Here is a 27115-nt window from a genome sequence, read left to right as displayed (position 1 = left end):
GGGTAACAAGTATATTGGCATCCTCTTAAAGCAAAAATGCCTTAACTCCCCTTGAGTCTTAGGTTTTGAACTAGTTTGGATAAATACATCTGAAATTGTATCCAACCTAATTGTATCTGTTTTTATTTTAAAACAGACAGATACCCAGCATGCGTTCCAGGTTCTTGCAGCCACTTATGTCTCCTGTCCCCCGTCCATCCCAAGGGCTATAAGTGTGTTTGTCCAGAGGGGATGTTTCTTTTACCTTCGGGCACATGTAGTGGTAAGTACGCTGGGTGAAATGGGTTTGGCTTAAGAAGGCACATTCCATGGTAGGTCTGGAAATAATGTAGCTTCTGTTTTTGGATCAATCGCTTTTGACCTGACAACCTACTTTGATAATGACAGTTTTGTTATCAAAAGATCCTGATTAGTTTTTTATTGTGCTAAAATATACATGACAAAAGGTACCATTTTAACTATTTTTCAGTGTAGTGTTCAGTGGCATTAAGTATGTTCATATTTTTGTGCGACCATCACCAGACCTTTTTCATCTTCCCAAACTGAAATTCTATTCCTGTTAAACAATAACTCCTCATTCCCCTCTCCCCCCAGGCCCTGGCAACCACCGTTCTACTTCCTATCTCTATGAATTTGACTGCCCTAGGGACCTCATATAAGTAAAATGGTACAATATTTGTCCTTTTGCGACTGGCTTATTTCACTTTGCATAATGTCTTCAAAGTTCATCCACGTTGTAACATGTATCAGAATTTCCTTTTTCAGGTGGATTCCATTGTGTGTAGATACTACAGTCTGTTTATCCATTCATCCATCAATGGATATTTGGGTTTTGTTAGTTTTAAAAGAAGAAAAAATAGCTTATACCACTCAGTTTTACATGAAAGATTAATGACTTAGTATAAGAAAGAAACCCTCTACAGTCTTACGACTGTTGTGTATTCTGACTCATGTTTGTAGGCAGAGCGTCTGCATTAACGTAATTCTTCATGCTGCTGTTCCGTCTTTTGAAGTGGTAAAGCCTGCATAATCCGTTGAATATCACTGTCCAAATGTCTTGACTTCTTTTCTATAGAACATTGAGGTTTTAAGAAGAATAAATGCTGTGAATGTGTTCATGTTCTAACCACCTTTGAAGAATGCAATTCACAGTGGGTAGCCATGGAACATGATTATGATTAAGCCATTGCGCCAAACTCAAGACTTAGCTTAAAATGTTTTTAACATGATATATACAGTTAAATTCCCAGGTAACTTTTCTTTACATCGGCAGTAGAGTTTAAAATTCTTTGTATTGAGACTCGTGTGCTACAGGCAAGAATTTGATGACATTACTGAATTAAATGGTGCAGCCCTGCAGCCCTAATCCTCAGGATTCTGTGTTAACCTTTCAGCAGAAATTTAAAAGACTTGGTGCCTTGGGAAAGCTGAACAATGCTTTCATTTGCCCAAATGACTCCCTTCTCTAAGGAAGCCAGGGCATTCATGGTGAATACCTGCTTCAGAAGCAAACTTTATAAGATCCCTTACTAGGGGAACCTCAGCTTGAGAGAGGGGCATTGCTCCAGAGGGGAGTATGGGGCTTCTCTGACAAATGGGCAAACAGGACATCTCTCCTTTTTCCTTGGTAGAGTTAAAACTAGTGTTTTCCTCTGGCAAACGTCTCTACTTGTTGAAAGTTGGTTTTATGGGAACTGCTATAGAGAGAAGCCTAGTGCAAGAGCATCCAAGGAACATCTATTTACTGGATATTGACTGGAAAAGAAACCTCGTCTACTGGACAAATACCCAGGGACATCTGTTCTGCTCAACTGGCTATTCAGGGGAAAAGCAAGAGATTTGGACAGAGCGTACAGGTAAGTTGGGGTGGCTATTATTTTGGATTTTTTCCCTTTATTTTCTGGCTCTAAATTTAAGTAGGGCCAACCCCCCCGCACCAGAAGACCCTACCTGTCCCTGATCTGAATCAACCTTAATACCAAAGAGTGGTTTTTAACTGATTTAAATATTAAGTGTCTCTGATTTACCCTTGTTCTTATGAAGGGTATGCAGACTCTTAAAAGGCTTCCATGATTTGGAAAATCCTAGGTTTTTAAAATTCTATTTTTCTGGCATTAAGTCTAGATAGGATGGAAACGGACCTTAAATACTTCAACTTTGCATTGCAGATTTTTCTTACACTAATTTAGAAGCAATTTGCAATGCAGATTTCAGAGAGAACTAGCAAGATATTTTCTTAATATGATAATATATACTTTCTCTCCCCTCCCACACTCCTACATGGCATACCCCACCCTTAGCTCCCTGTACTCAGCCTAAATGCAAATATCTATTGTATAAAAGAAAACTGAGACTTGAGTTCCAGGGTGAGTAATCTGATTTCTGAATGCCTGTGCCATGGGTGCTTTACTACAGGAAGTGCTGTATTGGAATCCATGTTCCCGAGACATCCTTCAGAGCAGCAGACTCTACCCAGAGCCCTGTGGGCAAGAGCAAAGCCTGGCACATAGGAGCTTTCAGTACCTGACTGAAAAAACTTTTGGGAGAAACTGAAATGGGCAGTGATCTTGCAGTACATCTGATGGCTGTCTAGGAAACCCTGATCATGGATTTCCTCCTGTTTAATTCAAATGCTACCTACCCCCACTGGCTAATCTTTGATAATTGGTTTCTATGTTATAATTATACCAAGGATTTGTAAGAGACTGACAATTTCATTTAAGCTGGCTCCGTGGTGAATATTGAGTCTCTGTAGTAGGTGACCCTGAAATAATAGAAAAAAATATAGATTTTGCTCTCTGTCCCTGGTTACAGGCACAGAGCTTCTAAGACCTTTGTAATTTCCTAAGTGATGGGAGCATCTGACACAGAGTTCCTAAATCCATTAGAATTTCCTGGGTGATAGGAACAGCTTTTGTTTTAATGAGACAACTCTTGGTGGGTTTTGCAATGCAATGCAAAATTGAATTTAAAGTCCACTTCTATCTTACTCAGATTCAAGGCCAGAAAAAATTTTAAAACCTTATCACTGCCTCTAGGAGGTTGGTCACCAGAAAGACCAAGCCGTGATGAGAAGCTAAGAAATTTCAGCCCCACTCCTTACTCTCTAGAGAGGGGAGAGGGGCTGAAAATGGACTTAATAATCAATCATGCCTATGTGATGAAGTCTCCATAAAAATCCCCAAAGTATGGAGTTCAGAGAGCTTCAATACATCTGTGTGTATTGAACCCCAACTCCACAGGGACAGAAGTTCCTGCACTTGGGACCCTTTGGACATTGCCCTATGTATTTCTTCATCTGGTTGTTCATCTGTATCCTTTATATAATAAACCTGTAAACGTGTTTCCCTGAGTTTTGTGAGTCATTCTAGCAAATTATTGAACTCAAGGAGGGGGTTGTGGGAACCCTGATTTAGAGCCAGTGGGTCAGAGTACAGGTGACAACCTGGGACTTGTGACTGGTGTCTGAAGTGGGGGCAGTCCTGTGGGACTGAGCCCTCAGCCTGTGGGATCTGATGCTAACTCCAGGTCGACAGTGTCTGAACTGAACTGAATTGTAGGTGTCGACTTAAAAAAAAATGCACAATGTTAAGAGCTATGAGTCCAGTTTATTCAGTGTCTTACTGAAGACTATAGCCCAGGAGACAGCCTCTCAGTAGCTCTGAGAAACTGTTCCAAAGAGCTAAGGGAGGAGCCAGGATATATATGAATTTTTTGGCTGGAAAAACATGTAGTCAAGCATCAGAAGATTACTACTAATCACGAAGGGCAGCTACCTCATGTTAATGATTTTAGTGTTTTTCTGTGCATGGGAAGATGCAGGAATCTGGGGTCCTTTGAAATTTTTCCTTAACTAATGCATCTTAACTACCTAGGGGCCAGTATCCAAAGCACAGAATGCTTCCTATTTTTCTCCATCCTGAATTCCTCTAGGGGAGCACTGCTGGTGGGCGACTGTGGTGGCTGATGGCTTGATCCTTGCAGAACTGGAATGGCAGCAGGCAGCATGTTTTATTTTCCTTACATAGGACATCCCACTTGTGTTGCAGAATTGCTTGGTGTGGGGGGAAAAACACGCATCTGGTGTCACAAGTACTGACGTATAGTAAAGGAGACACACAGGAGTGTGTTTCCAGTTGGCTGGAAAGCTTGACAAAGCCAGGCAGGCCTTTTCTAGGTAGTAATCAGCTTGACCTCTGCTATCAAGACCTGTTTGCACATCTCAGAGCCTCCTTACAACTCGTGGGCCTGCAGCTTTCAGCTTATTCTTATATCAAAGTGCACTGACATCTGTGGTTTTTTCTCTTGGATGTGTTAATCTTGTTCTCATATTGAAAATTGAGGACTTCCCTGGTGGCGCAGTGGTTAAGAATCCGTCCACCAATGCAGGGGACACGGGTTCGATCCCTGGTCTGGGAAGATCCCACATGCCGCGGAGCAACTAAGCCCGTGCGCCACAACTACTGAGCCTGTGAGCCACAACTACTGAGCCCACATGCTGCAACTACTGAAGCCCATGTGCTCTAGGGCCCATGTGCCACAACTACTGAAGCCCGCGCGCCTAGAGCCCGTGCTCCGCAACAAGAGAAGCCACCGGAGTGAGAAGCCCACGCACCGCAACAAGGAGTAGCCCCCGCTCGCCGCAACTAGAGAAAGCCCACGCGCAGCAACGAAGACCCAATGCAGCCAAAAAAAATTTTTTAATAAACAAATAAATTAATAAATAATAAAAACATTTACATAGATCTCAAAAAAAAAAAGAAAAGAAAAAAGAAAATTGAGGCTGGAAAATACTGATGAAATTCTGAATCGAAAATGATTGGGCCTCAAATTCTGTTTTAGGAAAGAGTGCATATTTTTAAGAACCTTTGTGGAATCATTCTAAGAACATTCTGTGATGCTGGCATGCTGGGCTGGCCATGGTTGAATCTGACTCCAGAGGAGACCACGTGTTTCCTACAGAGGGCAGAGCCCAACGAGGATGAGAGAAACAGAACCCAGTGGAGCCAGTGTGTTCTTAGGAACTTGCCAGTCTTTCACTTAGCTACTAACTTATAAAATGCAGTGCATATCTACCTTGCCAGGGGTTGTCAAGGATCAGATGAGCTCATAGGACAGACAAGGTGCTGGAACCAGAGTAGGCATTATGGGACCATCGTGCGAACAAGGTGTGTAGGCTTGTAGGGACTGATCTTTGCATCCCCCCAATTGTCTCCCTTCTATCCTTGACCCAAAGTTTAAGACAGTATGTGAATGCATTTGAGTGTCCTTTCTAATGGGAGCAACTTGTCCTCACAGTCTGTTCAGCAAATGTGGACATTCCGACTGGGAACTTGTACTGGCTGCCCTGTGACACAAGTGCTATTCAGAGGACTAGAATCGCTGGCCCAGACACCCATACCCTGTATAGAACAGGCAGCGTTATACTGCATCTCCTTCTCGATTGGCCGAAGAGGCTGCTGTACTGGGTGGAGAGTGGGGAACACTTGCAAAGCATGACCCTTGATGGCAAAAGCAGATGGGCAGTCTGGAGAGGCACCTGGACGGCGGACACCCACGTGACCTTAGACCTTGGCTCGTCTAGCATCCTCTGGACCACCAAAGGGTTAGGTAAGCACTGCACAACAAGTGAGGTTGGAAGAAGCTTGAGGGGATGAGTGAGGGTCTTGTTTTTAGTATAATGATTCCATTTTTAGAACTAGTTAGACATAGGCTCAAACTCTGATTTTCATAGTTAAAGCTTGGGCACAAGTCACTGACCTCAAACTCTGTTCTGATTTATAAGTCTAGATTTATGATTGAAGAGATAGAAAACTTCAGAAATAACATAATTTTGAACACTGCAAAAAGCTATTTGTTTCTACTTCCGTAAGTAGAAGTAATGGAACCAAACTTCCATTGCAAATGAAGTACAGGTGCTCCAGTTATAACTTGCAGCAGGTACCAATTATACCTTTGTAGCAGAATGTGATAGTCTTTTCACCCAGAAGTCATCCTTGAGACCTGGCAGCTGTGTGCTGATGACCGGGGGTTGTAGGACTGTACATGGAAGGTGGTCAAGTCATATCTGATGTTTCCATGCAGCAGACCTCAGTTTTCTGGAGCTTTAAATGCTTCCTTGGATTATCTTTAACTATAAAACTAAAACCTACAAAACTCAATAGAAGAATCTGTGCTTATTTTACCTTTCAATCCAATGGTGGCCTTGCCTCCTTGCTGTCACAGGTTACTTGTTCTGTATCAGCTTATAAGAACCTGACTCTTCCTTAGGGTTGCAAAGTCTGAGTCTCCGAAAAAACAGAACCTACACTTTGAACAAGACCTGGAGTGATGGGATGATCGTGGCCCACGAGCCCTACCTGGTGACTCTGAACAGAACAGCTCTCATGCTGTGGAACAGGAGGATGCCGGAACCCTTCTCAGTGTCGAAAGAGCCCTACATACAGAAGATGATCATCCTGGCAGAGAACCTGGAGGTTCCAGGTGAGTCTTCCCCTGGGAGGTTATTCTTGGGGTTCCACTTTACCCGGGTCCCCTCGGTGTGTTTTTCTAGGAGAAAATCCTGAGTATCTTCTAGTTCGTATTGGCAGTGGTCCCAACCCACAGTTCAGCAGGCCTTCTCCCTGATGTGTCCTTGTCCTGGAGGCGTGAGAATCTAACACGGTTCTCAAAGTTGCTAAATGACACCAGTTCCCGAGTAATACCCCAAGCAGGGTGCACACCGTAGCCCCTTTTGGGAATCATCTTTCACCTTAGCATATTAAAGCTCTTAGTCTGGCAGTATAGAGATCCATTTAACTTGCTCTAAACCAGTTTCCCAAGCTGGTTTTTTTACCAAGGAACCCCTTTTCTCATAGCAGTGACATCTTGCAGGGGACCCTCTGCTCTGGGTCCTGGTTACCAGGAGAAGCAGCTCTTCTGTTGAAGCTGCACCTTGGTCATTCACGTTAATCTGCTTAATGCTGGTTTAACTCTTTTCTTTTCATATAAGCCTTTGGCATGGCACCAAAAACTCTGATTCTGGATCTTGAGGCAGAAGAAGAAGAAATCCTATCACAGGATTCAGGGGGCTTTCTTGCCAGAAGCAGCTGGAAATCCCAAGGAAGAGTAGAAACAAAGATGGACAGAACTGTTCCTCCTCCTATATACCTGCTCCCTAGAGGTCTCTAAACTCCCCCTGCTGTCTAAACTACCTTAATTTTTGATTCACTGGTTTAACCTGATTTGGGGGGCTAAGAAGCGTTAGGCATACGAACATAGTTCTTAGGTGGTAAAGTATGCTAATAAAAAGTTAACTGTTTGGTAAAAAATCCAATTTTGATTATTCTACTAACAAATCTATTACGTTACTGCAACAGTTGCTGTAGAGTACTAAATGGTAACTTTTGGTAGTGTAACTTAGACATCTCAGCATCTCTAGGCCCCTGTCCTAGACCATCAGATGCTACAGCAAGAACCAGACAGAACAAGTCCCTGTCTTCAGAAACTTACTTTATTTTGCATGCCTAGAATATAGTACCAGGCAGTGAAAAAATTAAGGTTAAAGTTTATAGGCCTGAAAGGAGAAAACAATTTGCCCAAATTCAAAGCCACGAGATGATGGGCCAACACACCACACACGTAGTCAAAAGATCAAGGGTCCTTATTCTTTCTTCCTATGAGATAGAAAAACGTAGCTACCCAGCCATGACATGGGTTTTTGGGGAGGGGGGCAGTAGAAGCACATCTCCATTGCTGACACCAAATGGACTGACCTGCTGACACACTGTTTATTCTAGATCCTGAGGTCAAAGGAGCTGCCACACCCACCCCTCCTCCACCCCCTCCGCCACCCCCTCTCCTCTGCACCCGATCTTCTGTGCCGTGTCGGGACGGGCGGGAGTGCATCTCCCGGGGGTACCTCTGCGATGGCAAGCAGGACTGCGGGGATGGCTCAGACGAAGAGAACTGTTCCCACTTCTGCAACAGAGCAGGTGGGTCACCATCTCCTGTTCTCAGCCTCTTGTCCCAGGTATGCTGATTCAGCCTTGGGTGCACGATATGAATTGCCAGAGTGTTTATTATAATCACACTTGCTTTCCCTATAAATCCTCATAGATAAGAGTCCCAGTCTGTCAGAACATGGATCCTATGAGTGCCCATTTTATGACATTTAAGTCCACAGTGTTTTGCCAGGTATAATTTGACTATTGCTTCCTTGCTCCCTTAAATTTGCCTAAGTATTCCAATATCTGCCTTTATTTTGGCACAGAGTGACCTAAATGGACCACTTATAACCGACTTGGTAGTGTTTTAACAAGTTGTTAAAGTAACCAAACAAATATGAGGCCTTAGTATTTCAAGAACCTAGTTCAGCTTAATTAACCTTAGTACTTTATTAAAGCTCACTTATGGATCAATTAAGATATAGAACTCAAACAAATAAGGTCAGCCTACTTACCCCTCAAACTCCAGAATGAGTGTGAGTTAATCTAATTATAAATCTTCAGTATGATGAGCATATGATGCTAGCTTTTGACCCTTTCTATTGAAGGGGTCTTCCAGTGTCTGGATGGAAACAAGTGCATTGAGGAGAAGTACCACTGTGATGGGGCCCGGCAGTGCATGGATGGCTCGGACGAGTTGGGTTGCTGGAAGCCTGCTGAAGACTGCTCTCTGCGTTGTGACAACAAGACCCGCTGTATCCCCAAGAGCTGGCTGTGTGATGGCAACCCTGACTGTTCTGACAGAAAAGATGAACAAGGATGTAGTAAGTTCCATGGGAGTTCCTTGGAGTACTTCCAACTGCCTTACAGTCGATTCTCCTTATTCATGTTAGTTATATTCTACATAACTATATATTCTATAAAGTTGCCATGAACATTGAATTCAAGGATATTGAATCATTGCTCCTAGATAAAATACAGTGTGGGTTTCTTTGAGTCTCTGGTCACAACATTTTTGTCAACCAATCAGTATATAACCTTATCTTATGTGTGTTTCTGTTGAAAGACGACGTAACATATAGTGTTTGCTCATTAACAGCAAACTGTAACTCATGCTGAACAAAGCTTATCTAATGCACGTATTTTCTCCATAAGACACACCGTAGACTTCTTACCCTTAGAAGCACCAGACAGCAGTTGAGCACTATGCTTGGGGCCATTTTAAACAGCAAAATCACCAAAAAGTACAAAAATGTGAAAACCACCGTCTGAAATGGGCACTTTTTTATATGAGTATGAGAACAGAAAAAAGAAGGCAGAACGGTGCCTTGTTCAGCCTCAACTGGAAAGATGTGCGTTGGGCAACTCACATTTCTGCTGCTTTGTGTTATATCTTCACATGACCATGGAAGTGTGGGAGTGTTGATTCGGGGGGGTTACAAATTTTAGCAAGTAGGTGAATGAGCAAATACTGAATCCAAAAATAACGAGGATCGACTGTACTTAACTACTTAGTTAAGACTAAGATGAAGGTTTCTGAGTTAGAGGGACCTTGGTGATCATGCTGTAACATTCCCCTTTCCATGACAAGAAGAAAGAAGAATTCTATTAGTGGACAACCAGTCTGCATATCAAAATAAATTATTATTTCTCATTGGGCAAAAAGCTACCTCCTTGAAGATTTTGATTTTGGTCCTGGGTCTTCTCATGGGATGGACCACCTCATTATAGATGTCATTGCTTTGCCCTCATTTTTATGGGATGCACATCTTTACCTTTATTCTTCCGAAAGACATGTTTCAAAGACCTTAATCATGTTGTGGGATTAGGGTAGAAGAGGGAATTTGGAGAATTGAAGTGAAAAGAAGAGGAGGCCGGGTAAGGCACCATGATGGATTTGGATGTGAAGGTGGCTGAGTGGGTAACCAGAGGATGTGACTGCACTTGGGCTTTAAGAGAAGAACATCAGGAGGCAAGAGGTACAGGAAGGAAGTAGGCAGAAACCCAAGGTATAATTTACTTTTCAATTCATATGTATAGTTTTGCCTAGGGCCTGACTCTTTTTCTTGAATCAAGCCAATCAACTTCTGTCTGGAGGAACTGAGTCCAAGAACATAAGTTGTAGGGTCCGTTGGGTATTATGGGAGAATCTCTTTTTTCATGCATGACATTAGGGTTTCAGAGGGGAATCCCACTACCCTGCCTATCCCAGCATCCTTCTACAGTCCTCCCATCCCTGTCCCTCAGCCCTCGTTCTCCAGGACGAAGAGGATTTTCTGGGCTAGCTTAGTAGGCCTTTTCTGCCCTAACACTCTAGTTGAATCACCTTCCTGCCCTAATACCTGCTGGGGCTTAGTTCCCAAGGTGACAGCAGAAGACTGGGAGTCTTCAAGTCATTTTATCTGCCATCAAATTGCTTCTCCATCTGGCTGAGTTCTTACCTAGAGCTTTGTTTTTCAGTTCATGAAAAATGCAGTGCATCTGAATTTAAATGTGAGAATGGCCAATGTATATCTTCTTCCCTGCGTTGCGATGGGAACCGGGACTGCCTGGACCACTCGGATGAAGAGGGCTGTTCTGCCTGGCCCCTGCCATGCCCGTCAGGGGAGGTGAAGTGCCCGAGGAGTGGAGAGTGTGTGTTGGCAGACTGGATATGTGACCACGACTTAGACTGCAAAGATGGAACTGATGAGAAGGTAGCCCACTCTCTTTCAGAAAAACACAGTACACTTCTAACTGTAACAGTAACACGTGCCTCCTCATAGAAAACTTGGGAAAACACAAGAACAGAGAAGTCTCCCACAATTCCTGCCCAGAAAGCCACTCATAACTACATCAAAGTGTCCAAAGTGTTAAGATCCTCTTGTTGAAAGTCAAACCTGTAAGAGGTCTTTATGGGAGGTTTGCAAGTGTTAGGTCTTGATGGTCGTGGCTTAAATGTCCTGCTTAGAGAGATGCTTTGAAGCTCCACCTAACAGTCATCGAGACGTACAATGGTGCTCCTGCATCGTATGCAATGCAGCCTGGGTTTGAACCTAGTGCTTGCATTTGACCTTAAGAAAGCACTTATACCCTGATGCTCTATTTCCTCATCAGTAAAATGAGTAGTGTCTGAGGGGCTGAGACTGTACCTCAAGGTGCTGGGGTATAGCAGATGCACAGATCTGAGATATCCTTCCCTCCTCTACCAGATATCCTGCACCAGATCTGAGAATCCAAGTCAGATTAGGTGCAAAATGCTGGAGTGTGCGTTAGAAATGGTGGGAATTCTAGAGAAGAGTTTCTAGAGCAGACTTTTTTTGCTTATGCTTCTTAAATGAAATTAAGACTTCCTGGATGGTCAGTTTGCAAAACAAGAGATTTCTTCCCACTTTCCCACCCACGTTGGTATCACCTATGGTTCCTTGCCTAAACTCCAGCTGCGGAACGAGTTTCTTATAATCCATGTCACCCGAGTTTTCAGGCTCTGGTCTCATTGCAGAAGGGACTTGAGGGTTGTCTTGTAACCCAGGCTTCCTCGTCCTCTGAGGACCCTTCTGGGCTCTGAATGCAGGTGGTGTTGACCAAGTCGCTCGCTGTCTCCTCAGGACTGTGACCCCAAGGAGCTTCGCTGTGGCTCGAGGCAGTGGCCCTGTGCCAGTGGAGACCAGTGCGTGCCTGAGCCCTGGCACTGTGACGGGCAGGGTGACTGCAGGGACGGCAGTGATGAGGCCGGGTGTAAGTGCAGGGGGAGAAGGCAGATGGCTTCAGAGGGGCGCCTGCCGCTTGCTGCGTCTGGGTGTGGGAACCCAGCTCAGCGAGCAAATGCTGCAGGACCTGAAATCCATCCCTTTGCCAGGATGGAGGCGTCCTGATTGTATGCACGGGAGAGAGCCTTGCTGTGGGAGGGATGTTTGGCGGGGAGCGGGGTGTGGGGGGGTGGTTTGACTGTAAAGGTAGAAATTCATCCTCTCCAGGCCCCCCGGAGAACTGCGGGAGTTCCGAGTTCCAGTGCCGCTCCTCTGCCTGCCTGGACCTCAGCCTGGTGTGTGATGGGAAGGAGGACTGTGCCGACGGCTCCGATGAAGGCGAGCAGTGCTCGTCGTCCGCGTGCAGCCAAAGACAGTGTTTCCACACCTGCTACCCATCCCCACGTGGGCCTGTGAGTTGCTTCAGTTCCTGTGCTCTGGCAGCTAGAGACTCGGTGTAGGGAAAGGGGCGCTGTCCTCATTCAGGATGTCTGCTCCCTACGCTCTGAGTCTCACACGGCAGAACCGTGCTGACCCATCCACCCGCGTCCCTGTGCTTGAGCCTTTCTGCTGAGTCCTGTCTAGCGCCTTTCCTATCTCATGTCTTCTGGAACCCTACTACCCGGCTCCAGAAACTCTCCTATGGTGGTCCTTCCCATGCCACCTATGAGCGCCAGGTGACATTTAGGGTGAAGCAACAAGTTTTGGGGGGATTGTCCCAAGACCCAAGCAACTCCCCACCATGTTGCAGCTCAGGAAATTGAGTACATACCCATGTGGAAGTCCTTTCCGTGTGGGCATTTAGAATATGACTTGCCCTTCAATGGAGGACTGTCCGTGTTCTGGCCTGGCATTATTGGGTGGCTAGACACGGTGAACTTGATTCTGATGGGCAAGTGGAAGAAAACTGTGCTGATGTCTGGTCCTAGTAACATCTCTATTGGCAGAAAACCAGTTCAGTGAAGTCTACGAGTCTCCTCACTTACGGATTCTGCTGGGGTCTGGGCGTCCTGGGATGAACTGGGCACCTTTGTTAACTTGGGGCCCCTGGTGGTGGCAGGGGTGTGGGGTGTGCGCAGGAGATGGAGAGAGTGACTGCATTCGAGATGAAGTCGGTTCCAGGAACAGTTTGAGTTGCTGACATCGACTGTATCACCATGTGCTTTTTATATCAAGGCTGAGGTCCTTTTATCAGTATTGTACTTGTCTTCAGAAAGTCTTCATGTTTTCCAACCTCTCTCAGGTATGTGCTTGTGAGCGAGGCTTTGAGCTGAAAAGCAGTGGCCGAATCTGCGAGGATGTGGATGAATGCCAGAGACTGGGTGGTCAGCCTTGCAGTCAGACCTGTATCAACACCAAGGGCTCCTATAGCTGCACCTGTCATCCTGGCTACTCACTGGAGCCTGATGGCCATACCTGTAAAGCAACAGGTAAACTGGAGCTGGGAGTATCTCCTAAGCTGTGGGTCGAGAGTTTGGAGGTCCTAAATCGTCCAGAAAAACCAATGCACATCTCTCTTTCTTAGGTCGTAAGTGCTCCTACCTGCTTTATCTGTCTTCAGAACAAGACTTGCACAGTCCCAAAGCTCCCTTTTTATACCTCATATTTCAGACTGAATTCAAGTCTGAAAGTATCTACCAATAAGGCATTATTACAAGAAAATCATAACTTGAACCTCTGTATGCATGGGTCAGCCTTACCAGAAGTTAGAATAAATATCCAAAGCCCTGAAAAGCACTTCTTTCCTACCCAACTACCCCCAAATATTTAGTTGTAAATGTGGTTTTCAATTTAAGCTAATTACGCCTTTATTCTGAGTATCTTCAAACCATGGGTATTAGCTTAACCATTACATGAAGGAAAGAACTACTTAGATGCCAGCTAGATGGTTTCACAGCCTTGGCAATGAGAAGGCAAAAACTACTTTGTCCTCTGATTCCTTAGCAGTGCTGGGTTCACTGTTCAAACTCCTTAAGAAAGCAGTTCTTTTTTGACAGGTACTGAACCGATCCTGCTTGTGGCAATTCAGTTTAAGCTACTCCTCTATGGACTGAGGAGCTTAAAAGAAGATATTCTGGCAACTATAGACAAGAACCTGATTATTTTCTCTATTGACTATGACTTAGTGGATCAGAAAGTCTTCTGGACCGATACCAGTGCAGAAAGTATTAGATGGATAAGCATGGACACGACGAAGAAAGGGACTGTGGTGAAAGGTATGCCCCCTTATAGAGACTCTCATCTTGCCCTTACTAAATACACGTAGCATGAAAAATAAGATGAGTGGCCATGAACTTTCTAAACATTGGTTTATACCTCCTTAACAAAAAGGGATCAAGCCTTGCTAGTTGCTTAGAAATGAGAAGATGCGTCTCAATCGATATGGAGTCCAACGATAAGTCAGTGATCATTACTCGTAATGGTCATCTTCCTCTACAAATAGTACTTTGGGAACATTTAAATGAAGACTGCTCTGATGGAGATGCATCTACCAGTTGGAAAATGAATTAACATGGCATGCAAGTCTGATGCCTGTGAGCTTCAAGCTTGTAAAAACCTATAATTTAACCTAAGTACACATGTTGAATGGTTTCCTTTCTTCAGGAATAAAGTCAGACTGTATAGCGGTTGACTGGATTGGGAGGAATCTCTACTGGACAGATGGGACAGCTGGTCAGATTTTGGCAATTCAGTTGACTGCTGTTTGGAGAGGAAAATCTGAGTACACGATTGTCCTGGACGATGACTTGAACCAACCACGGTCTTTGGCTTTAGATCCCCTAAATGGGTGAGTCCAGGTGTCACAACGCCTGGTCAAGTCTGTTAAGTTTGTTGTTCTTCTTTAGTTCTACTTTGGTTGTGTTCCCTCAACACAGAACGAGTGAATAGAAACCTTATCTGACTTTATTTTAGATCTTATGACGATGTGAGTCAACCATACATAGTCGCTTTGAAAGCTCCTGGAAAAAGTCCTTTACTTCAGGAAAGTGAGATGTAGGTGTGCTCACTTCATGGCTCATCTATACTTTCTTTTGCTAAAATAAACAAATATACCTCAGAGTGGAAAATTATTATGGCTTTAAAATGGCAGGAGGAGGGAGAATGAAACTAAGGACTGTGTTTAATTTACAGTAATGTGATTGGTGGTGGTGATGGGGGCAAAGTAATTGGGTGTGTGGGTGGAGCCTGGGTTCTTTTGTCTAGAGCCCTTCCCTCTGCAAGGGCCAGGAACTTGTAGACAGCATTTCCAACTTGTCTGAGCTAAGCCCTGATTGGGATGGCCATGTGTATCAAATGTAAGAACAAGACAGAGCAAAACTCAGGATCCAGAGGTGACCCAGATCAGCTACCTTCCCTCTGCTTTTCTCACCTTTTCAATACCTCCAACCAGGAATCTGGTAACGTAGTTCTCAGGAAATTGGCAGGAGTTTCCTGATGCATCTAATGACTTGTGGCCAAGAATGAGTTCTGAGGCACACATCTGCACGTGGAACTAGCCTACTTGCTAGCCCAGAAAAGATTGTCAGGTTCCCAAAAGATTGGCTAGCCCAGAAAAGACTGGTATTTTCCAGGCTAGGGACTAATATATTTCTTAGACTTTTTGTACAGCTGTCATTATAGATATTTTATCCCTAAATGATAAACAATCACCATAAAATTTCAAGGAAAACATTTTACCACCTTACAAATTATGCTTAAGGCACAGACCAAGTTTAATTTTGAGGGAAAGAAATAATTAGGCTGTAAATCAGTGTTTTAAGGAGTGAACTGATGTTATTTTCCATGAGGTAATACTTTATCTCAAGGCTGACTTATCCACATAGGTTAATGTACTGGTCTGAAATTGGAGGAGAACCTCAAATAGAACAAGCTGGAATGGATGGGAGCAGCAGAAAAATACTCCTCAATCAAGGTCTTGGCTGGCCAACTAGCATAGCTCTCGACAAGTTGAGTTGGAAGATATTCTGGTCTGATGACAAATTTCACTGCATTGGCTCTGTCAATCTAGACGGTACTGGTATTAGCGTAAGTGTTCTTTTGGTATTAGGCTTGTGTGAGATGTCATGTGCCTTGTGTAAAACTCACCCCGGGAACCTCACCATCACCATTTTAGATGTTGCAGCTAACACAAATCAAGAGCCCCTTTTTGGTTGCTGTGTTTGAAGATGAAGTCTTCTGGTCTGAAATGAAGACGAGAACAGTACAGCGCATGAAAAAGACGACGGGCAAGAACAGGGCTGTCCTCATCAAGCGTTTGGAACAGCCGTACGGACTTAAGGTCTATAGTTTACGTTTCAAAATATCCCCCTGATCCTCCCTGGAAAGGCTATGTGTATGAGCTGCCCAAGGACAAAACTGTAGTGACATCCATCTATAATGACTAAAAGGCAAGATTGAGCCACTTGCCATTTTGAAGGATTCAGCAATGCATAGTGACATTTAGCTGTTTTCTTCCAGATAATACACGAAGTGCTACAGCCCAGGTCTTCGAATCCTTGTCTGGACACTGGATGTTCTCACTTGTGCCTTCTGAGCCCGCAATCCAAGGGAAGCTGTCGTTGCCCAGTTGGACTCCTGCTTGCAGATGATGGCATCAACTGTGTTCCACTCAAGGAGTCTGCGTTTCTGTTCCTTGGGTTGCCCACAGTTATCATGCAGGTACTGTCCTATCCTGTCACATGTCTGTGCTTGGGCCTCAGTCTGTTTCAGACTTTGAGTAACTTGAATTCTCTTGAATTCAAGAGAATTCCCCTTGGAATATTCTTCAAATGCAATTTAAATTTGAATAGTCAGTGTGTGCTGGGAGCTATGATGACCAAAATAAGGTAGCTATGAAATGAAGACCACTTCTACTCAAATTCCTTAAGAAATGCTTAGTACCTCAGAACACAATGAGGTTAGGAATCTGACAGTGTGCTTAACTAGGTTGAGTTGTCCAAGCACCTAGCTGATGATGTAGAGTAATTCCAAATACAAGCAACTCGGCTGGATTCTAGCCTAGGGGGCAAGTACATTTTGTGAGGGAACTTTTCTTAAATCATAGGAGGATAAAAGGTACTAACAAGCAATTTACCCCTACCTTCTACCATCCAGAGGACTTGTCCACTTCGGCATTTTAAAATGACAAAACATATTCTGGGGTTGGAAGACCGACTTCAGTTTCAGTAAGATCTTAAAAGTGGAATCTCATTTAAAGAGGAGGGTCTTTAACATGTGAGTGTATCAAATCCACACGTTGTACACTGTAAACTTACGCAATGTTATATGTCAATTTTATCTCAATAAAAATTTTAAAAATTAAGGGGAGGGCCTTTCACAGAGGAGTAAATCTTCAAAGCACATGGATTCAAGGAATTTTAAGTGCTTGAAGCTCCAGGAAGGGAGAGAAATATGATCTGCTTTTAGACAATAGACTATATGAAAATCTGAATTTAATTATCTTAACAGCAAGATCAAGATGAAGAATTAAATTAGACTCAACTGATGCCATCCACTTAATTTTTTTCCCATAGATTTATCTGAAAAATCTAGAAGCTTCAGGAGGACAAGCAACTTTACCAGAACATAGGCTTCTTCCCTTTACCAATGTGAACCAGCTTGCATCAATGGACTACCTTGTCCAGGAGAAGGTACTCTACCTGTCTGAGTTGAATAAGGGTGATATCTGGCTACTGAGGCTCAAAGAATCTGGAAAGCTCTCTTGGAGGAAAATCATATCCGTGGAGGGCACAGTGATTGACCTTGCTGTGGACTGGTTGAGTGGACACATATACTGGATTGGCAGTGAGAATCCTTACATCAACGTAGCTTCCTCCAAAGGCCAGTATGCCATGGTCTTGCTCAGTGAAAGTCTTTACCGCCCAACCTCTGTCGTGCTCCACCCCCCGACTGCAGTCATGTGCTTTGTGGACCTGGGTCCCCAGGATGATGGTAGGCGTGGCTCCAGCATTGAATGTGCCTCCATGGATGGCAGCAAGAGGAAGGTGCTCTGGCAGAAACCCCAGGTCCCTGTGGGCCTGACCTTTTCTGATGCAGGGACCCGATTGTACTGGGCTGATCCTGGTAAGCAGTTATCTTCTACACCCTAAATCTGAGTGTGAGGGACCCTGCCAGAGAAAGAGATGTTCTGCTTTCTGGTCTTCAGCTATAACTTCAAATAGCTTTTAGGTCTGAGTTTACATTTTCTGCACCACCTTCTAAACAAATACAATCATTCCCCATCCTGAGCAGCATATGGTAGCCCAGAGAGTCTTGCTGTTGCCTTTTGGTGAAGGAATGAAATCAAGAACTTAACAAATATGCATGAGCAAATCTTTGTGTATTACTGTTAGAGTAGAATAAATAAGAACTGGTCTTCAAAAAATGCATGGCAGACAGTGATCTCCTGGAGGGGAGGCAGGACAAGACATAAAGAGCTACAGGATGGAGTACAGCTGTTTGGGCTCCGAGAAATTAACTGAACCTCTCCTTCTAGGGAGAGGACTCATAGAAAGTATTCAACAGGATGGCTCTAGATACAGACTAGACCAAAGAGGAATTCAGGGCCTTAACCTCTTTACGTATGGCCAAGGCATGATGTTCTGGAGCACAGTGGATGATGGTAGGTCTTAATTCTACAATTGATTGTCTTTGTGAGCTGAATTAACTACTGGGTATCTAAAGCAAAGCTGCTACTGCTTAGCACTGAACTTTGGCAGTGTCTTTCTTTTGGAAGAATAGCTAAGCAACTTCCCTAATTTAACATGTATATGTTAATAGTGATTCTGTGATTTAGAGGAGCTTTTACTTATTTGGTTATTCTTTATATATGAATATGCTTAATCCTGTTCTGCCTGAGATTTCTGGCTGTCATATGAGGCTCCTGGCTTTGGAGGACACCGGGGTATGGTACAGACAGAACTGGGTCAGGAATTGGAAATAGGTGGTATAACTGCTTTGTCAGTTAGTAGCTGTAACACCTTACCTATAACATGAAGGAAGTGTACCTGTCTCAGTTGACTAAGTACACATGAAAGTACTAGATCAACTGTAGAGCATTCTATACTTGCAAGGTATTTCTAGTATTCAAAGAGATTGTCTAAACCACAGTACTCTAGTATATTATTTCTGACTAGTCTAGATTTGGTAAAACTGGAAAATGCTGCTTAAAGTAAATCTGTCTCTTTATATTTCCCAATATTGGTCCATTGACCAGTTGGGCTGGTCTCGTGAAAACTGCAAAAATAAGTTGTCAGATCCTACCCCAAAGATGCTAAATTATTAGGTATGTGGTGAGACCTTTGCCATTTTTTTTTTTAATAATTTTTATTTTTATTTTTATTTATTTATGGCTGTGTTGGGTCTTCGTTTCTGTGCGAGGGCTTTCTCTAGTTGCGGCAAGCGGGGGCCACTCTTCATCGCGATGCGCGGGCCTCTCACTATCGCGGCCTCTCTTGTTGCGGAGCACAGGCTCCAGACGCGCAGGCTCAGTAATTGCGGCTCACGGGCCCAGCCGCTCCGCAGCATGTGGGATCTTCCCAGACCAGGGCACGAACCCGTGTCCCCTGCATCGGCAGGCAGATTCTCAACCACTGCGCCACCAGGGAAGCCCTGCCATTTATTTTAAGATCCCCTGGTGATTCTTGTTGCAGACAAGCCATTTTCAGAAATATTGTTCTGGAGCAATGTTTAAAATCATTATCCATCAATTGCACGAGCTGCATTTAGGTGTCTCGTATCCTAATTTTCTGTCTTTATATTTGGATGTATAGCAATGTGCTGGACGTAACTTCCACCGGACTTTATTTTCAGCAAAGCCATAGAACTGTTTTTTATTGATCTTGAAGTTTCTTCCCAGAAACAAGATTTAGAAAAATGCGTGTCTCTTCTTAAAACTCTTGTTATTCACCTGGAATTTTTGCAGATGAGTGACAGTTTTCATACTGAGCAATGGTCTTTGCCTAGGAAATGGTCATAAGATAAAATTTCACTTCTGTTAATGATTGTTCACTGGCTTTTGTTTCAGCCCAAATCAATAAAGTTTGGTACAGCAAAGCAGAACTTTCAGAAAACCAGTGGTTCCAAGTAGACCAGAAGATTGTGGATTTAAAAGTTTATAGTAAACTTAGCCAACAGGGTAAGCAACCTTGCAGTGATTATAACAATACTGAAGTCTACTGAATTTCCCCATGAAGGGATTGTTCCATCCTGCAATATCTCCTTGGAATATCTTTGTGTTTCCCATTAAAATATTTCTCTGGCACATTCCTGTAGATCTGCATAACTCTCTTATCTTTATGCATTATGTATGGTCTGGTTCTGGTATATAGCTAGTCCCGCTACGGAGCTAGTAGACACAATGGTGGTAAGGATGTTGGGCTGGGGTTTGGTATACTTGGGTTCTAGTTTAAGTTCTCTTACTGTAGACTGAATTACAGCTGTGATATAATCAAAATACCCTTTTAGTTCCAAAGTGAAACTGGTCTTCATTCTACTCATTGTCACTTGTATCTAAGTGTGATGTTAACTTTGAAGTATCAACTCCAGGTGCTCAGATGTGTTTCTCCACCTTTCTTATAGACACAAATGCCTAACTGAGTGTGTGAGGAGGGTGATGCTGGGCTTAACATAGTAATAGATGAAATCTGTTCCTAGTTGAGATAAACACCAACAATAATTAGTGTTAAATAGTTAACCATACCTATCACTACCACATATGATGGGTGTATTAGTCTTAAGGGAGTGCTGCTCCACTGGTTGGTTTTTGAAAGCTAAACTTTATAAACCAGTACGAGTCATGCTTAAACTCCTGAAGTCTTGGCTTTGTGGGGAGAACCTTTTTAGAATTCTTCAGTGTAATAAATGGTCATCCAAGTGATGATGATCTGTCACTTACTTCTGAGAACCAGAAGGAGGGTCCCTGTCACCTCTGAAGTACATTTTATCTTCAATATATCCATAATCTATTCCAGAATTCCTGGAATATGTCAAGAGGTAAAACCTCACTAGAAGTCAAGGCTTGAGATAGAAGCCTTAGATACAAATGGCTGACTTAATCAGACTCCTGTCCCCCACCCCCCACCCCCCACCCCTAGCAACCACCAATCTGTTCTCTGTATCTATGACTCTTAGAGGGATGAGAGAGACCACATCCTCCATGTTCTCATCTAAAGAGAGCTTTATCTCTAAGGCCCTTCTAGTTCTGATGTTGGCTACGTGGTACAAAGGGAAAAGAGAACTTACAGTGGATCTTGGATGGGCCAGAGTTCACCTCAATTTTTCTTAAGCTGGTCCTTTGTCTGAACTCCTGGCCTTCTAAAACCATCCTTTTCCATGAAGAAGAATCACCAATCACTTGGTACTTAGTTGGCTAAAACGAATTAAATTGAAAAGCTATCTACTCTGGGAAAAAACATCTGGGTCCTCTAACTCTGATAGTCTATTTGTAAGCTTGCAGAAGACCCTTCTGAAATAGTCTAAATCAATATTTTTTTGGGGGGGGGGTGGGGATCCACAGGTAGTAACCGTTGCTCAAAAGACAATGGAGGATGCAGCCACATCTGTTTACCAAACCCGGAAGGACAGACTTGTAAATGTCCCAGTGGGTACTACTTGGCTGACATAAAGAAATGTATTGAAGCTGTCCGATGCTCTGCGCCGTCACAGTCCTGTAAGGATGGTCAGAAATGCATTTCTGTGGCGCAGGTTTGTGATGGTCGTGCTGACTGTCTGGATGGATCTGATGAAATGGACTGTGAGTAACTCCTACCCAGGACCCACCATTGGTCACCATGGTGATTTACCTTTAGTAATATCTAATTCCACAGTGTCCCTCAAGATTTTATCCTTTAAACTGTTACTTCCTTCTCACTGTGTACTCTTGAAACTGAACAATATGAAACGTCTAACTGTGGGCAATTGGATATAGATTATGTGGACTCTTTGTGAAAAGCTTATGTCCCTGATGATTTGGTGTTAGAGTAGGCTGTATGAGAGTGTGCTCCACAGAGCTCCACAGAGCTCAACAGTGTATTTTGTCTGAAAGAGCACTCATCTAACCCAGATCTGATTCAGTCCATGGAAATTGATCACAATAGTGAGCATCGCCTAGGGGGTAAGCAGTTGGGCAAACTATTTGACTTGTCTTGGTTCCCCCTTTTTAATGTGGAAATAGCACTTTCTATCTCATAGAGTTGTTAAGGAATCCAAGAGAATGTGTAGAAAGCTGTCATATTAGTATATAATATGTATAATTATATTATACATATTATATATGTATAATATTATATATTAGTATATAATATTAGTATAGAATACCGTCATGTTAGTACTTAAATGCTAGCCTCAGATGGTTGTTACAGAAATATTGTTCCAAATCGTATCTTCATGGGAAGATGTCACCGTGGCCAGTCAACTGAGTGACCATAATACCTAATTCTGCTGGAACCACCAGCTATATAGCTCCATTGGTATCAAAGTCCCCTTCGCTGTAGAGTCAAAGAGACAGTGGACTTGGTACCGAAACTGGTCATAACCAGTAAAGGAAGAGATTTGGAAAAGGAGCCCTACAGTGAAGAGTTCTCCTTGACTTCTCAACTTAAATTCTTGTTTCCCTAAAACCTGAGTAACTGGAAGACCACTTATTACCTCTAAACACTTCATCTTAAATAGGAAAGATAAGGGATTTTGATTCCCAGAGTTGATTCTATTTTTTAGCAAATAAGGGTGGTTTTGTTGAAAGTCCTGTGTTGGCAGTGACTCAGGATTGGGGGTAAATGAGTGAGAAATTTATCACCTTTACCCTTTAGGTTAGGTTAGGTTTCTGGTTTAAAATGAAACCAGAAACCTAACCTAACCTAGCCTTCTCTTGCTCTTCCATTCTTGATGACCCGGGCCCAAGTATTGACTCTGCTTCTTAATGATTTCACCCTGACTTTTACATAAAGCTTTTTTGGGGGAAATGGCACTGGGTGTATAAAATTAGGCTGACTTCCTCTGGATGTACCCTACCATCAAGGACCCTAAATGCCCAGGAGTGGAAATCCTCCTGTGATGCCAGCTTAGGGCAGAGGCAAGAAGTAGTTTTTTTGCTAATTCTGCTGTTTTCACTCCTGGTACTTCTGTCTTCCATGTGAGGAATAATACTTGTGCCAACAATGATGGAGAATATGGTGAAATGCCTTCAACACAAACTTAACTCTTGGATTCCTCTTTGGTTAGAACCCTGTTGCCTACTCCCTGCTTTATGAGTGCCCCTCCCACACTGCCACCAAATCTGGTTCAATATTTGCAACTTGTACATCTTGATAAACCTAGTTTACTTGGACTCAAAAAATTTGAAATATTTACCAATAAACTTAATCCTTTTAGTCTGGATATTTACTACTTCGATCTACTACACTCATCCTTATAGAGTAAAACATTTTTGTAACTGGTGGGATCTACCTTGGCTAAAATTCTGCATACCATCATTTGAAGACAGATTGTTATGATAGACTACACTGGTCCTGAAACTAAGTATTTTAAGTGCCTTAAGATATGTAGTTTTTTATCAGCTTTTAATAGTTTTTTGTTTAGCCAAAAGTAATGGTAGTGATCATGATTTCATAAATTCAAACTTATCTGGTTAAGTTCACTACAATTCTTGTTCTTCTGAAATAGTTCTTAATTGACAATGACAAACTTGTGTATATACTCACACTCACACCTACTGTTTTTGTAGGTACCTATCCACATAAAACCCATTCGACACCAACACCTAAAATGTCAGAGGCTGGAAAAAGACTGACACCAAAAGCTGCCCAACCTCTCCAGGGTACCAAGTCTACCAAGGCTAAATTCCCAGGTCCAGAGGCGATGAATTATCCTGTCAGAAAAACGCTAACCCCTCTCATGCCTGCTGTAGAGAGCAAGACTCCAGAAACCAAGGAAGGAGTTCAGCCCAAGGACTCACAGAAGGGAAAACTTCTGCTCTGTAGCAGTGATTTCTGTAATGGGAGGGGAATCTGTACAATGGAAGGAGAGCTGAGAAAATGCAGCTGTCTGATGGGATACGGCGGAGAGTTCTGTGAAGAAGCAGCACGTAGACCTGCCTCTGGCCACATGGCCCTCAGCTTAACCATAGCCCTGTCAGCTGTTCTGGTCATTCTGGGAGCATTTGTATGTTTCAGAAGAGAACACAAATTAAAACGGTGAGCAGCTACTAATGTCCTCATGGGAGAATTTTATTCCAAAGAAGGCTTATTAAATAAAATTAAAACAAGATTAACGAGGTTGGAGATATGAATCCACTCTAGAAATCTGCCCTCTGAGAAAAGATCTGAGCAACAAAGCAGCCTGGATGCTGACCTGGAAAAATCATACTTGGGACCATCTCTTTGAGTGAGACCTGGGACAAACAATGTTGTAAGGGGTACGTGGCATTTATGCAGATAAAATCTGCCTCAACAGCAGTCAGTAACACAGTCTCAGGGATGAAGTGAGGAGAGTCCCCTCCAACGAGGCAGAGTTAGGGCCAGTGACCGTTTGGAGGAAAAACTTGTTAGGTGTGTTAGTTTGCTAGGGCTGCTTAAACAAGTACCACAGACTGTGTGTCTTAGACAACAGAAATTTATTTTCTCACAGTTCTGGAAGCTGGAAGTTTGAAATCAGTGTGTCAGTGGGGTTTGTTTCTTCTGAGGCTGAGGTCTGCTTTTCTCCTTGGATTGTAGATGCAGACTTCTCCCTGTGTCTTCACGTGGTCTTCTCTCTGTACATGTTCATGTCCTAATCTCTTCTCCTTATAAGGACACCAGTCCTATTGGATTAGGGCCCACCCTAATGACCTCCTTTTCACATAATTACTGCTTTGATGACCCTATCCCCAAATATGGTCACATTCTGAGGTACTAGGGATTAAGACTTCAACATATGAATTTTAGGGGGACACAACATAGCCCTTGACAGGAGGTGAAATAAACTCATGAGAGATTTAAGGCAAAAGCATAAAGTTTTGTCTAAGAGCAAGAGTCATTGGGTTAAAGAAACAAACAAGAATAACTCAAAAATGATTGAGTAAGAATGATGACAAAATAAGCTTTAGGAAGATACACTAACTGAAGAAATTGATTAGATAAACATATTGGCAAAGGACATTAAGCAGCCTACGTACGGAGAGATGTTACAGAGATGACCGAAATCCTTAAAAGTTACATTTCCTCTGTCCAGCCTTCACTTTGCAGACTGAAGAAAGGGCCAGGAGAAATGATATATCTTTGCCTAAAGTAACACTGGTCAATAGCCAACTGGTTAATGTTAAGATGAACTGAGGTGCTTCCCTTGGGCTTCTGTCAGTCAGGCCTGTCTTCTACGGTAACCTGCTTTCTTAACTCACCTGTGTCCAGTTGCTACTTACCTGTTTTTGGATTCAGTTCTCACTGACTCCAATTTCCTAGTTTCCTCTCAATTGAGAAGATGTATCATTTTGGAGGTTAAGTGAATGCCTAGTAACAAATCATAACTGACTCAAGTACTGGCCATTCTAGGCCAGTTCTTTGTTAAAGGGACAATTAAAATAGGGCATAGTTCCCATAACAACTTTTGATAGGGGACGAGTTGGCCATTTCTAACCATGTCGCATTCCCAGCTTCTACCTTAAGGAACAACTCTTTTGACTTTCTCTGATTTCTAGAAACAGTACGGCATCATCAAGGAATTTGACCTGCCATAAAGAAAATGACCAAGAAGAGGAGAATCTAATGAATAGTGAGACTTTTGTCAATGAAGCTTATGATGAAGAGTTATGCCTGGGAACTGTCTTTGAGGAAAACAGGTGGTGAGATCCAGTCACAAAATGCCCCTTCCAAAAAATCCTAGCAGGGTGAAAGTAGGCAGTGTTAACTTAAAGAGCTTTTTGTTATTGGCGAATGATGTTATCATGTAGACCAAATGAATGCTCAGTAACTTTTTTGATTTCAGATTCTGTTCAGTCTCTAGTTGTTCAAACCAAAGTGAAACATACATGAAATAGTAATCAAGAAATTTGGCTTTTGGTGGACTTCCAAAAGGAGTTCAATACTATTGTGGGGTGGAGTGAGGTGTATTCAGGGTTAGTTAACATTACCCTTAAAATTTATGTCCCTCCCATCCCGTGATCTCTGCTGACTTCCACATAGCTCAACCACCTCTATGTTTTTGCTTTGTTTTAATATAATGCGTATTCTCTAATTTCAAGTCTCTTTTTCTACAGGAATTGTTAACCTCTTTACAAACTGACTAACCTGACAAAAAAGGAGCTGAAACATCTCAATAAAAACTGTTTATATATTTCACTGTGTACTGTTTTAACTTCTGTAACAGTTTGTGGTAAATGGTAACTTCATATTAAAATAACTGCTTTTTATTTTTTTAATTTATTTTATTGAAGTATGGTTGATTTACAATGTTGTGTTAATTTCTGCTATACAGCAAAGTGTTTCAGTTATACATTTACATACATTCTTTTTCATATTCTTTTCCATTCTGGTTTATCACAGGATACTGAATATAGTTCCCCGTGCTACACAGTAGGACCTTGTTGTCCATTCATTCTCTATATAATGGTTTGCATCTGCTGACCCCAGACCCCCAATCCCTCCCTCCCCCACCGCCTACCTTGGCAACCATAAGTCTGTTCTCTATGTCTGTGAGTCTGTTTCCATTTCATAGATAAGTTCATTTGTGTCATATTTTAGATTCCACATATAAGTGATATCATATGGTATTTGTCTTTCTGACTTACTTTACTTAGTATGATAATCTCTGGGTCCATCCATGTTGCTGCAAATGACATTATTTCATTCATTTTTTATGGCTGAGTAATACTCCATTGTATATATGTACCACATCTTCTTTATCCATTCAGCTGTCAAAAGACATTTAGATTGCTTCCATGTCTTGGCTATTGTGAATAGTGCTGCTATGAGCATAGGGGTGCATGTATCTTTTTGAATTGTAGTTTTGTCCAGATATATGCCCAGGAGTGAGATTGTTACCAAAAGTGGGGTCCAGCTGCTCACTGCTCAAAAGCCAATAAAGAGGCAAGGTTGGTGGAAAGTTTGCTTTATTTCTCAAGCTGGCAACTGAGGGGGAGGGTGGACTCCTGTCCAAAGGCCAACTCCCCCCGTGACAATCAGTGGACAAGAGCTTCTACAGGTGAAGGGAGGGGGCTACATGCAGAAAGAGCACAGTCATCTTGAAATTGGTCAGGCTGTGGTCTGATCAGCGTCATCTTGACTTTTGTAAGTACAGTAATCTTCAGTTCCAGGGTCAGTTTGTTCCCATTTCTTTGAGGCCAGCTCTCGGAATTGTGGCAACTTATGTCATGGCTACAGTCTGGTCATCAGGTAGTTAACTTCTTCCACCTGGTGGGGGTTTTAGTATCTATAATACTAAATACGAATACATTTTTCCTTAATGGTTAAAGCAGATGTACAATGTATGTTTAATAGGCCACAAACAGGCTGT

The 27115-nt window shown here is 42.8% G+C and overlaps 1 protein-coding gene across 1 annotated transcript in view; it reads left to right on the top strand.

Annotated features, from left to right (window-relative positions):
* Positions 1–23854, top strand: part of LOC118888072 (prolow-density lipoprotein receptor-related protein 1-like) — a 36566-nt gene extending 12712 nt beyond the window's left edge. Inside the window, exons 12-31 of the mRNA XM_036839037.1 lie at positions 137–262; positions 1632–1856; positions 5299–5610; positions 6271–6483; positions 7779–7973; positions 8534–8749; positions 10386–10621; positions 11513–11642; positions 11882–12066; positions 12897–13083; positions 13651–13869; positions 14258–14441; positions 15478–15679; positions 15768–15932; positions 16112–16312; positions 17167–17716; positions 18129–18254; positions 19659–19769; positions 21150–21386; positions 23355–23854. Coding sequence (XP_036694932.1) covers positions 137–262; positions 1632–1856; positions 5299–5610; positions 6271–6483; positions 7779–7973; positions 8534–8749; positions 10386–10621; positions 11513–11642; positions 11882–12066; positions 12897–13083; positions 13651–13869; positions 14258–14441; positions 15478–15679; positions 15768–15932; positions 16112–16312; positions 17167–17716; positions 18129–18254; positions 19659–19769; positions 21150–21386; positions 23355–23827 — 4493 coding nt within the window. The 3' untranslated portion in view covers positions 23828–23854. The remainder of the gene's footprint in view (positions 1–136; positions 263–1631; positions 1857–5298; positions 5611–6270; positions 6484–7778; positions 7974–8533; positions 8750–10385; positions 10622–11512; positions 11643–11881; positions 12067–12896; positions 13084–13650; positions 13870–14257; positions 14442–15477; positions 15680–15767; positions 15933–16111; positions 16313–17166; positions 17717–18128; positions 18255–19658; positions 19770–21149; positions 21387–23354) is intronic.
* Positions 23855–27115: the final 3261 nt, after the last annotated feature.

Source organism: Balaenoptera musculus, chromosome 21 (genome assembly GCF_009873245.2).
Source record: "Balaenoptera musculus isolate JJ_BM4_2016_0621 chromosome 21, mBalMus1.pri.v3, whole genome shotgun sequence".
Classification (NCBI taxonomy): domain Eukaryota; kingdom Metazoa; phylum Chordata; class Mammalia; order Artiodactyla; family Balaenopteridae; genus Balaenoptera; species Balaenoptera musculus.
This window is presented reverse-complemented; position numbering and strand designations above follow the sequence as displayed.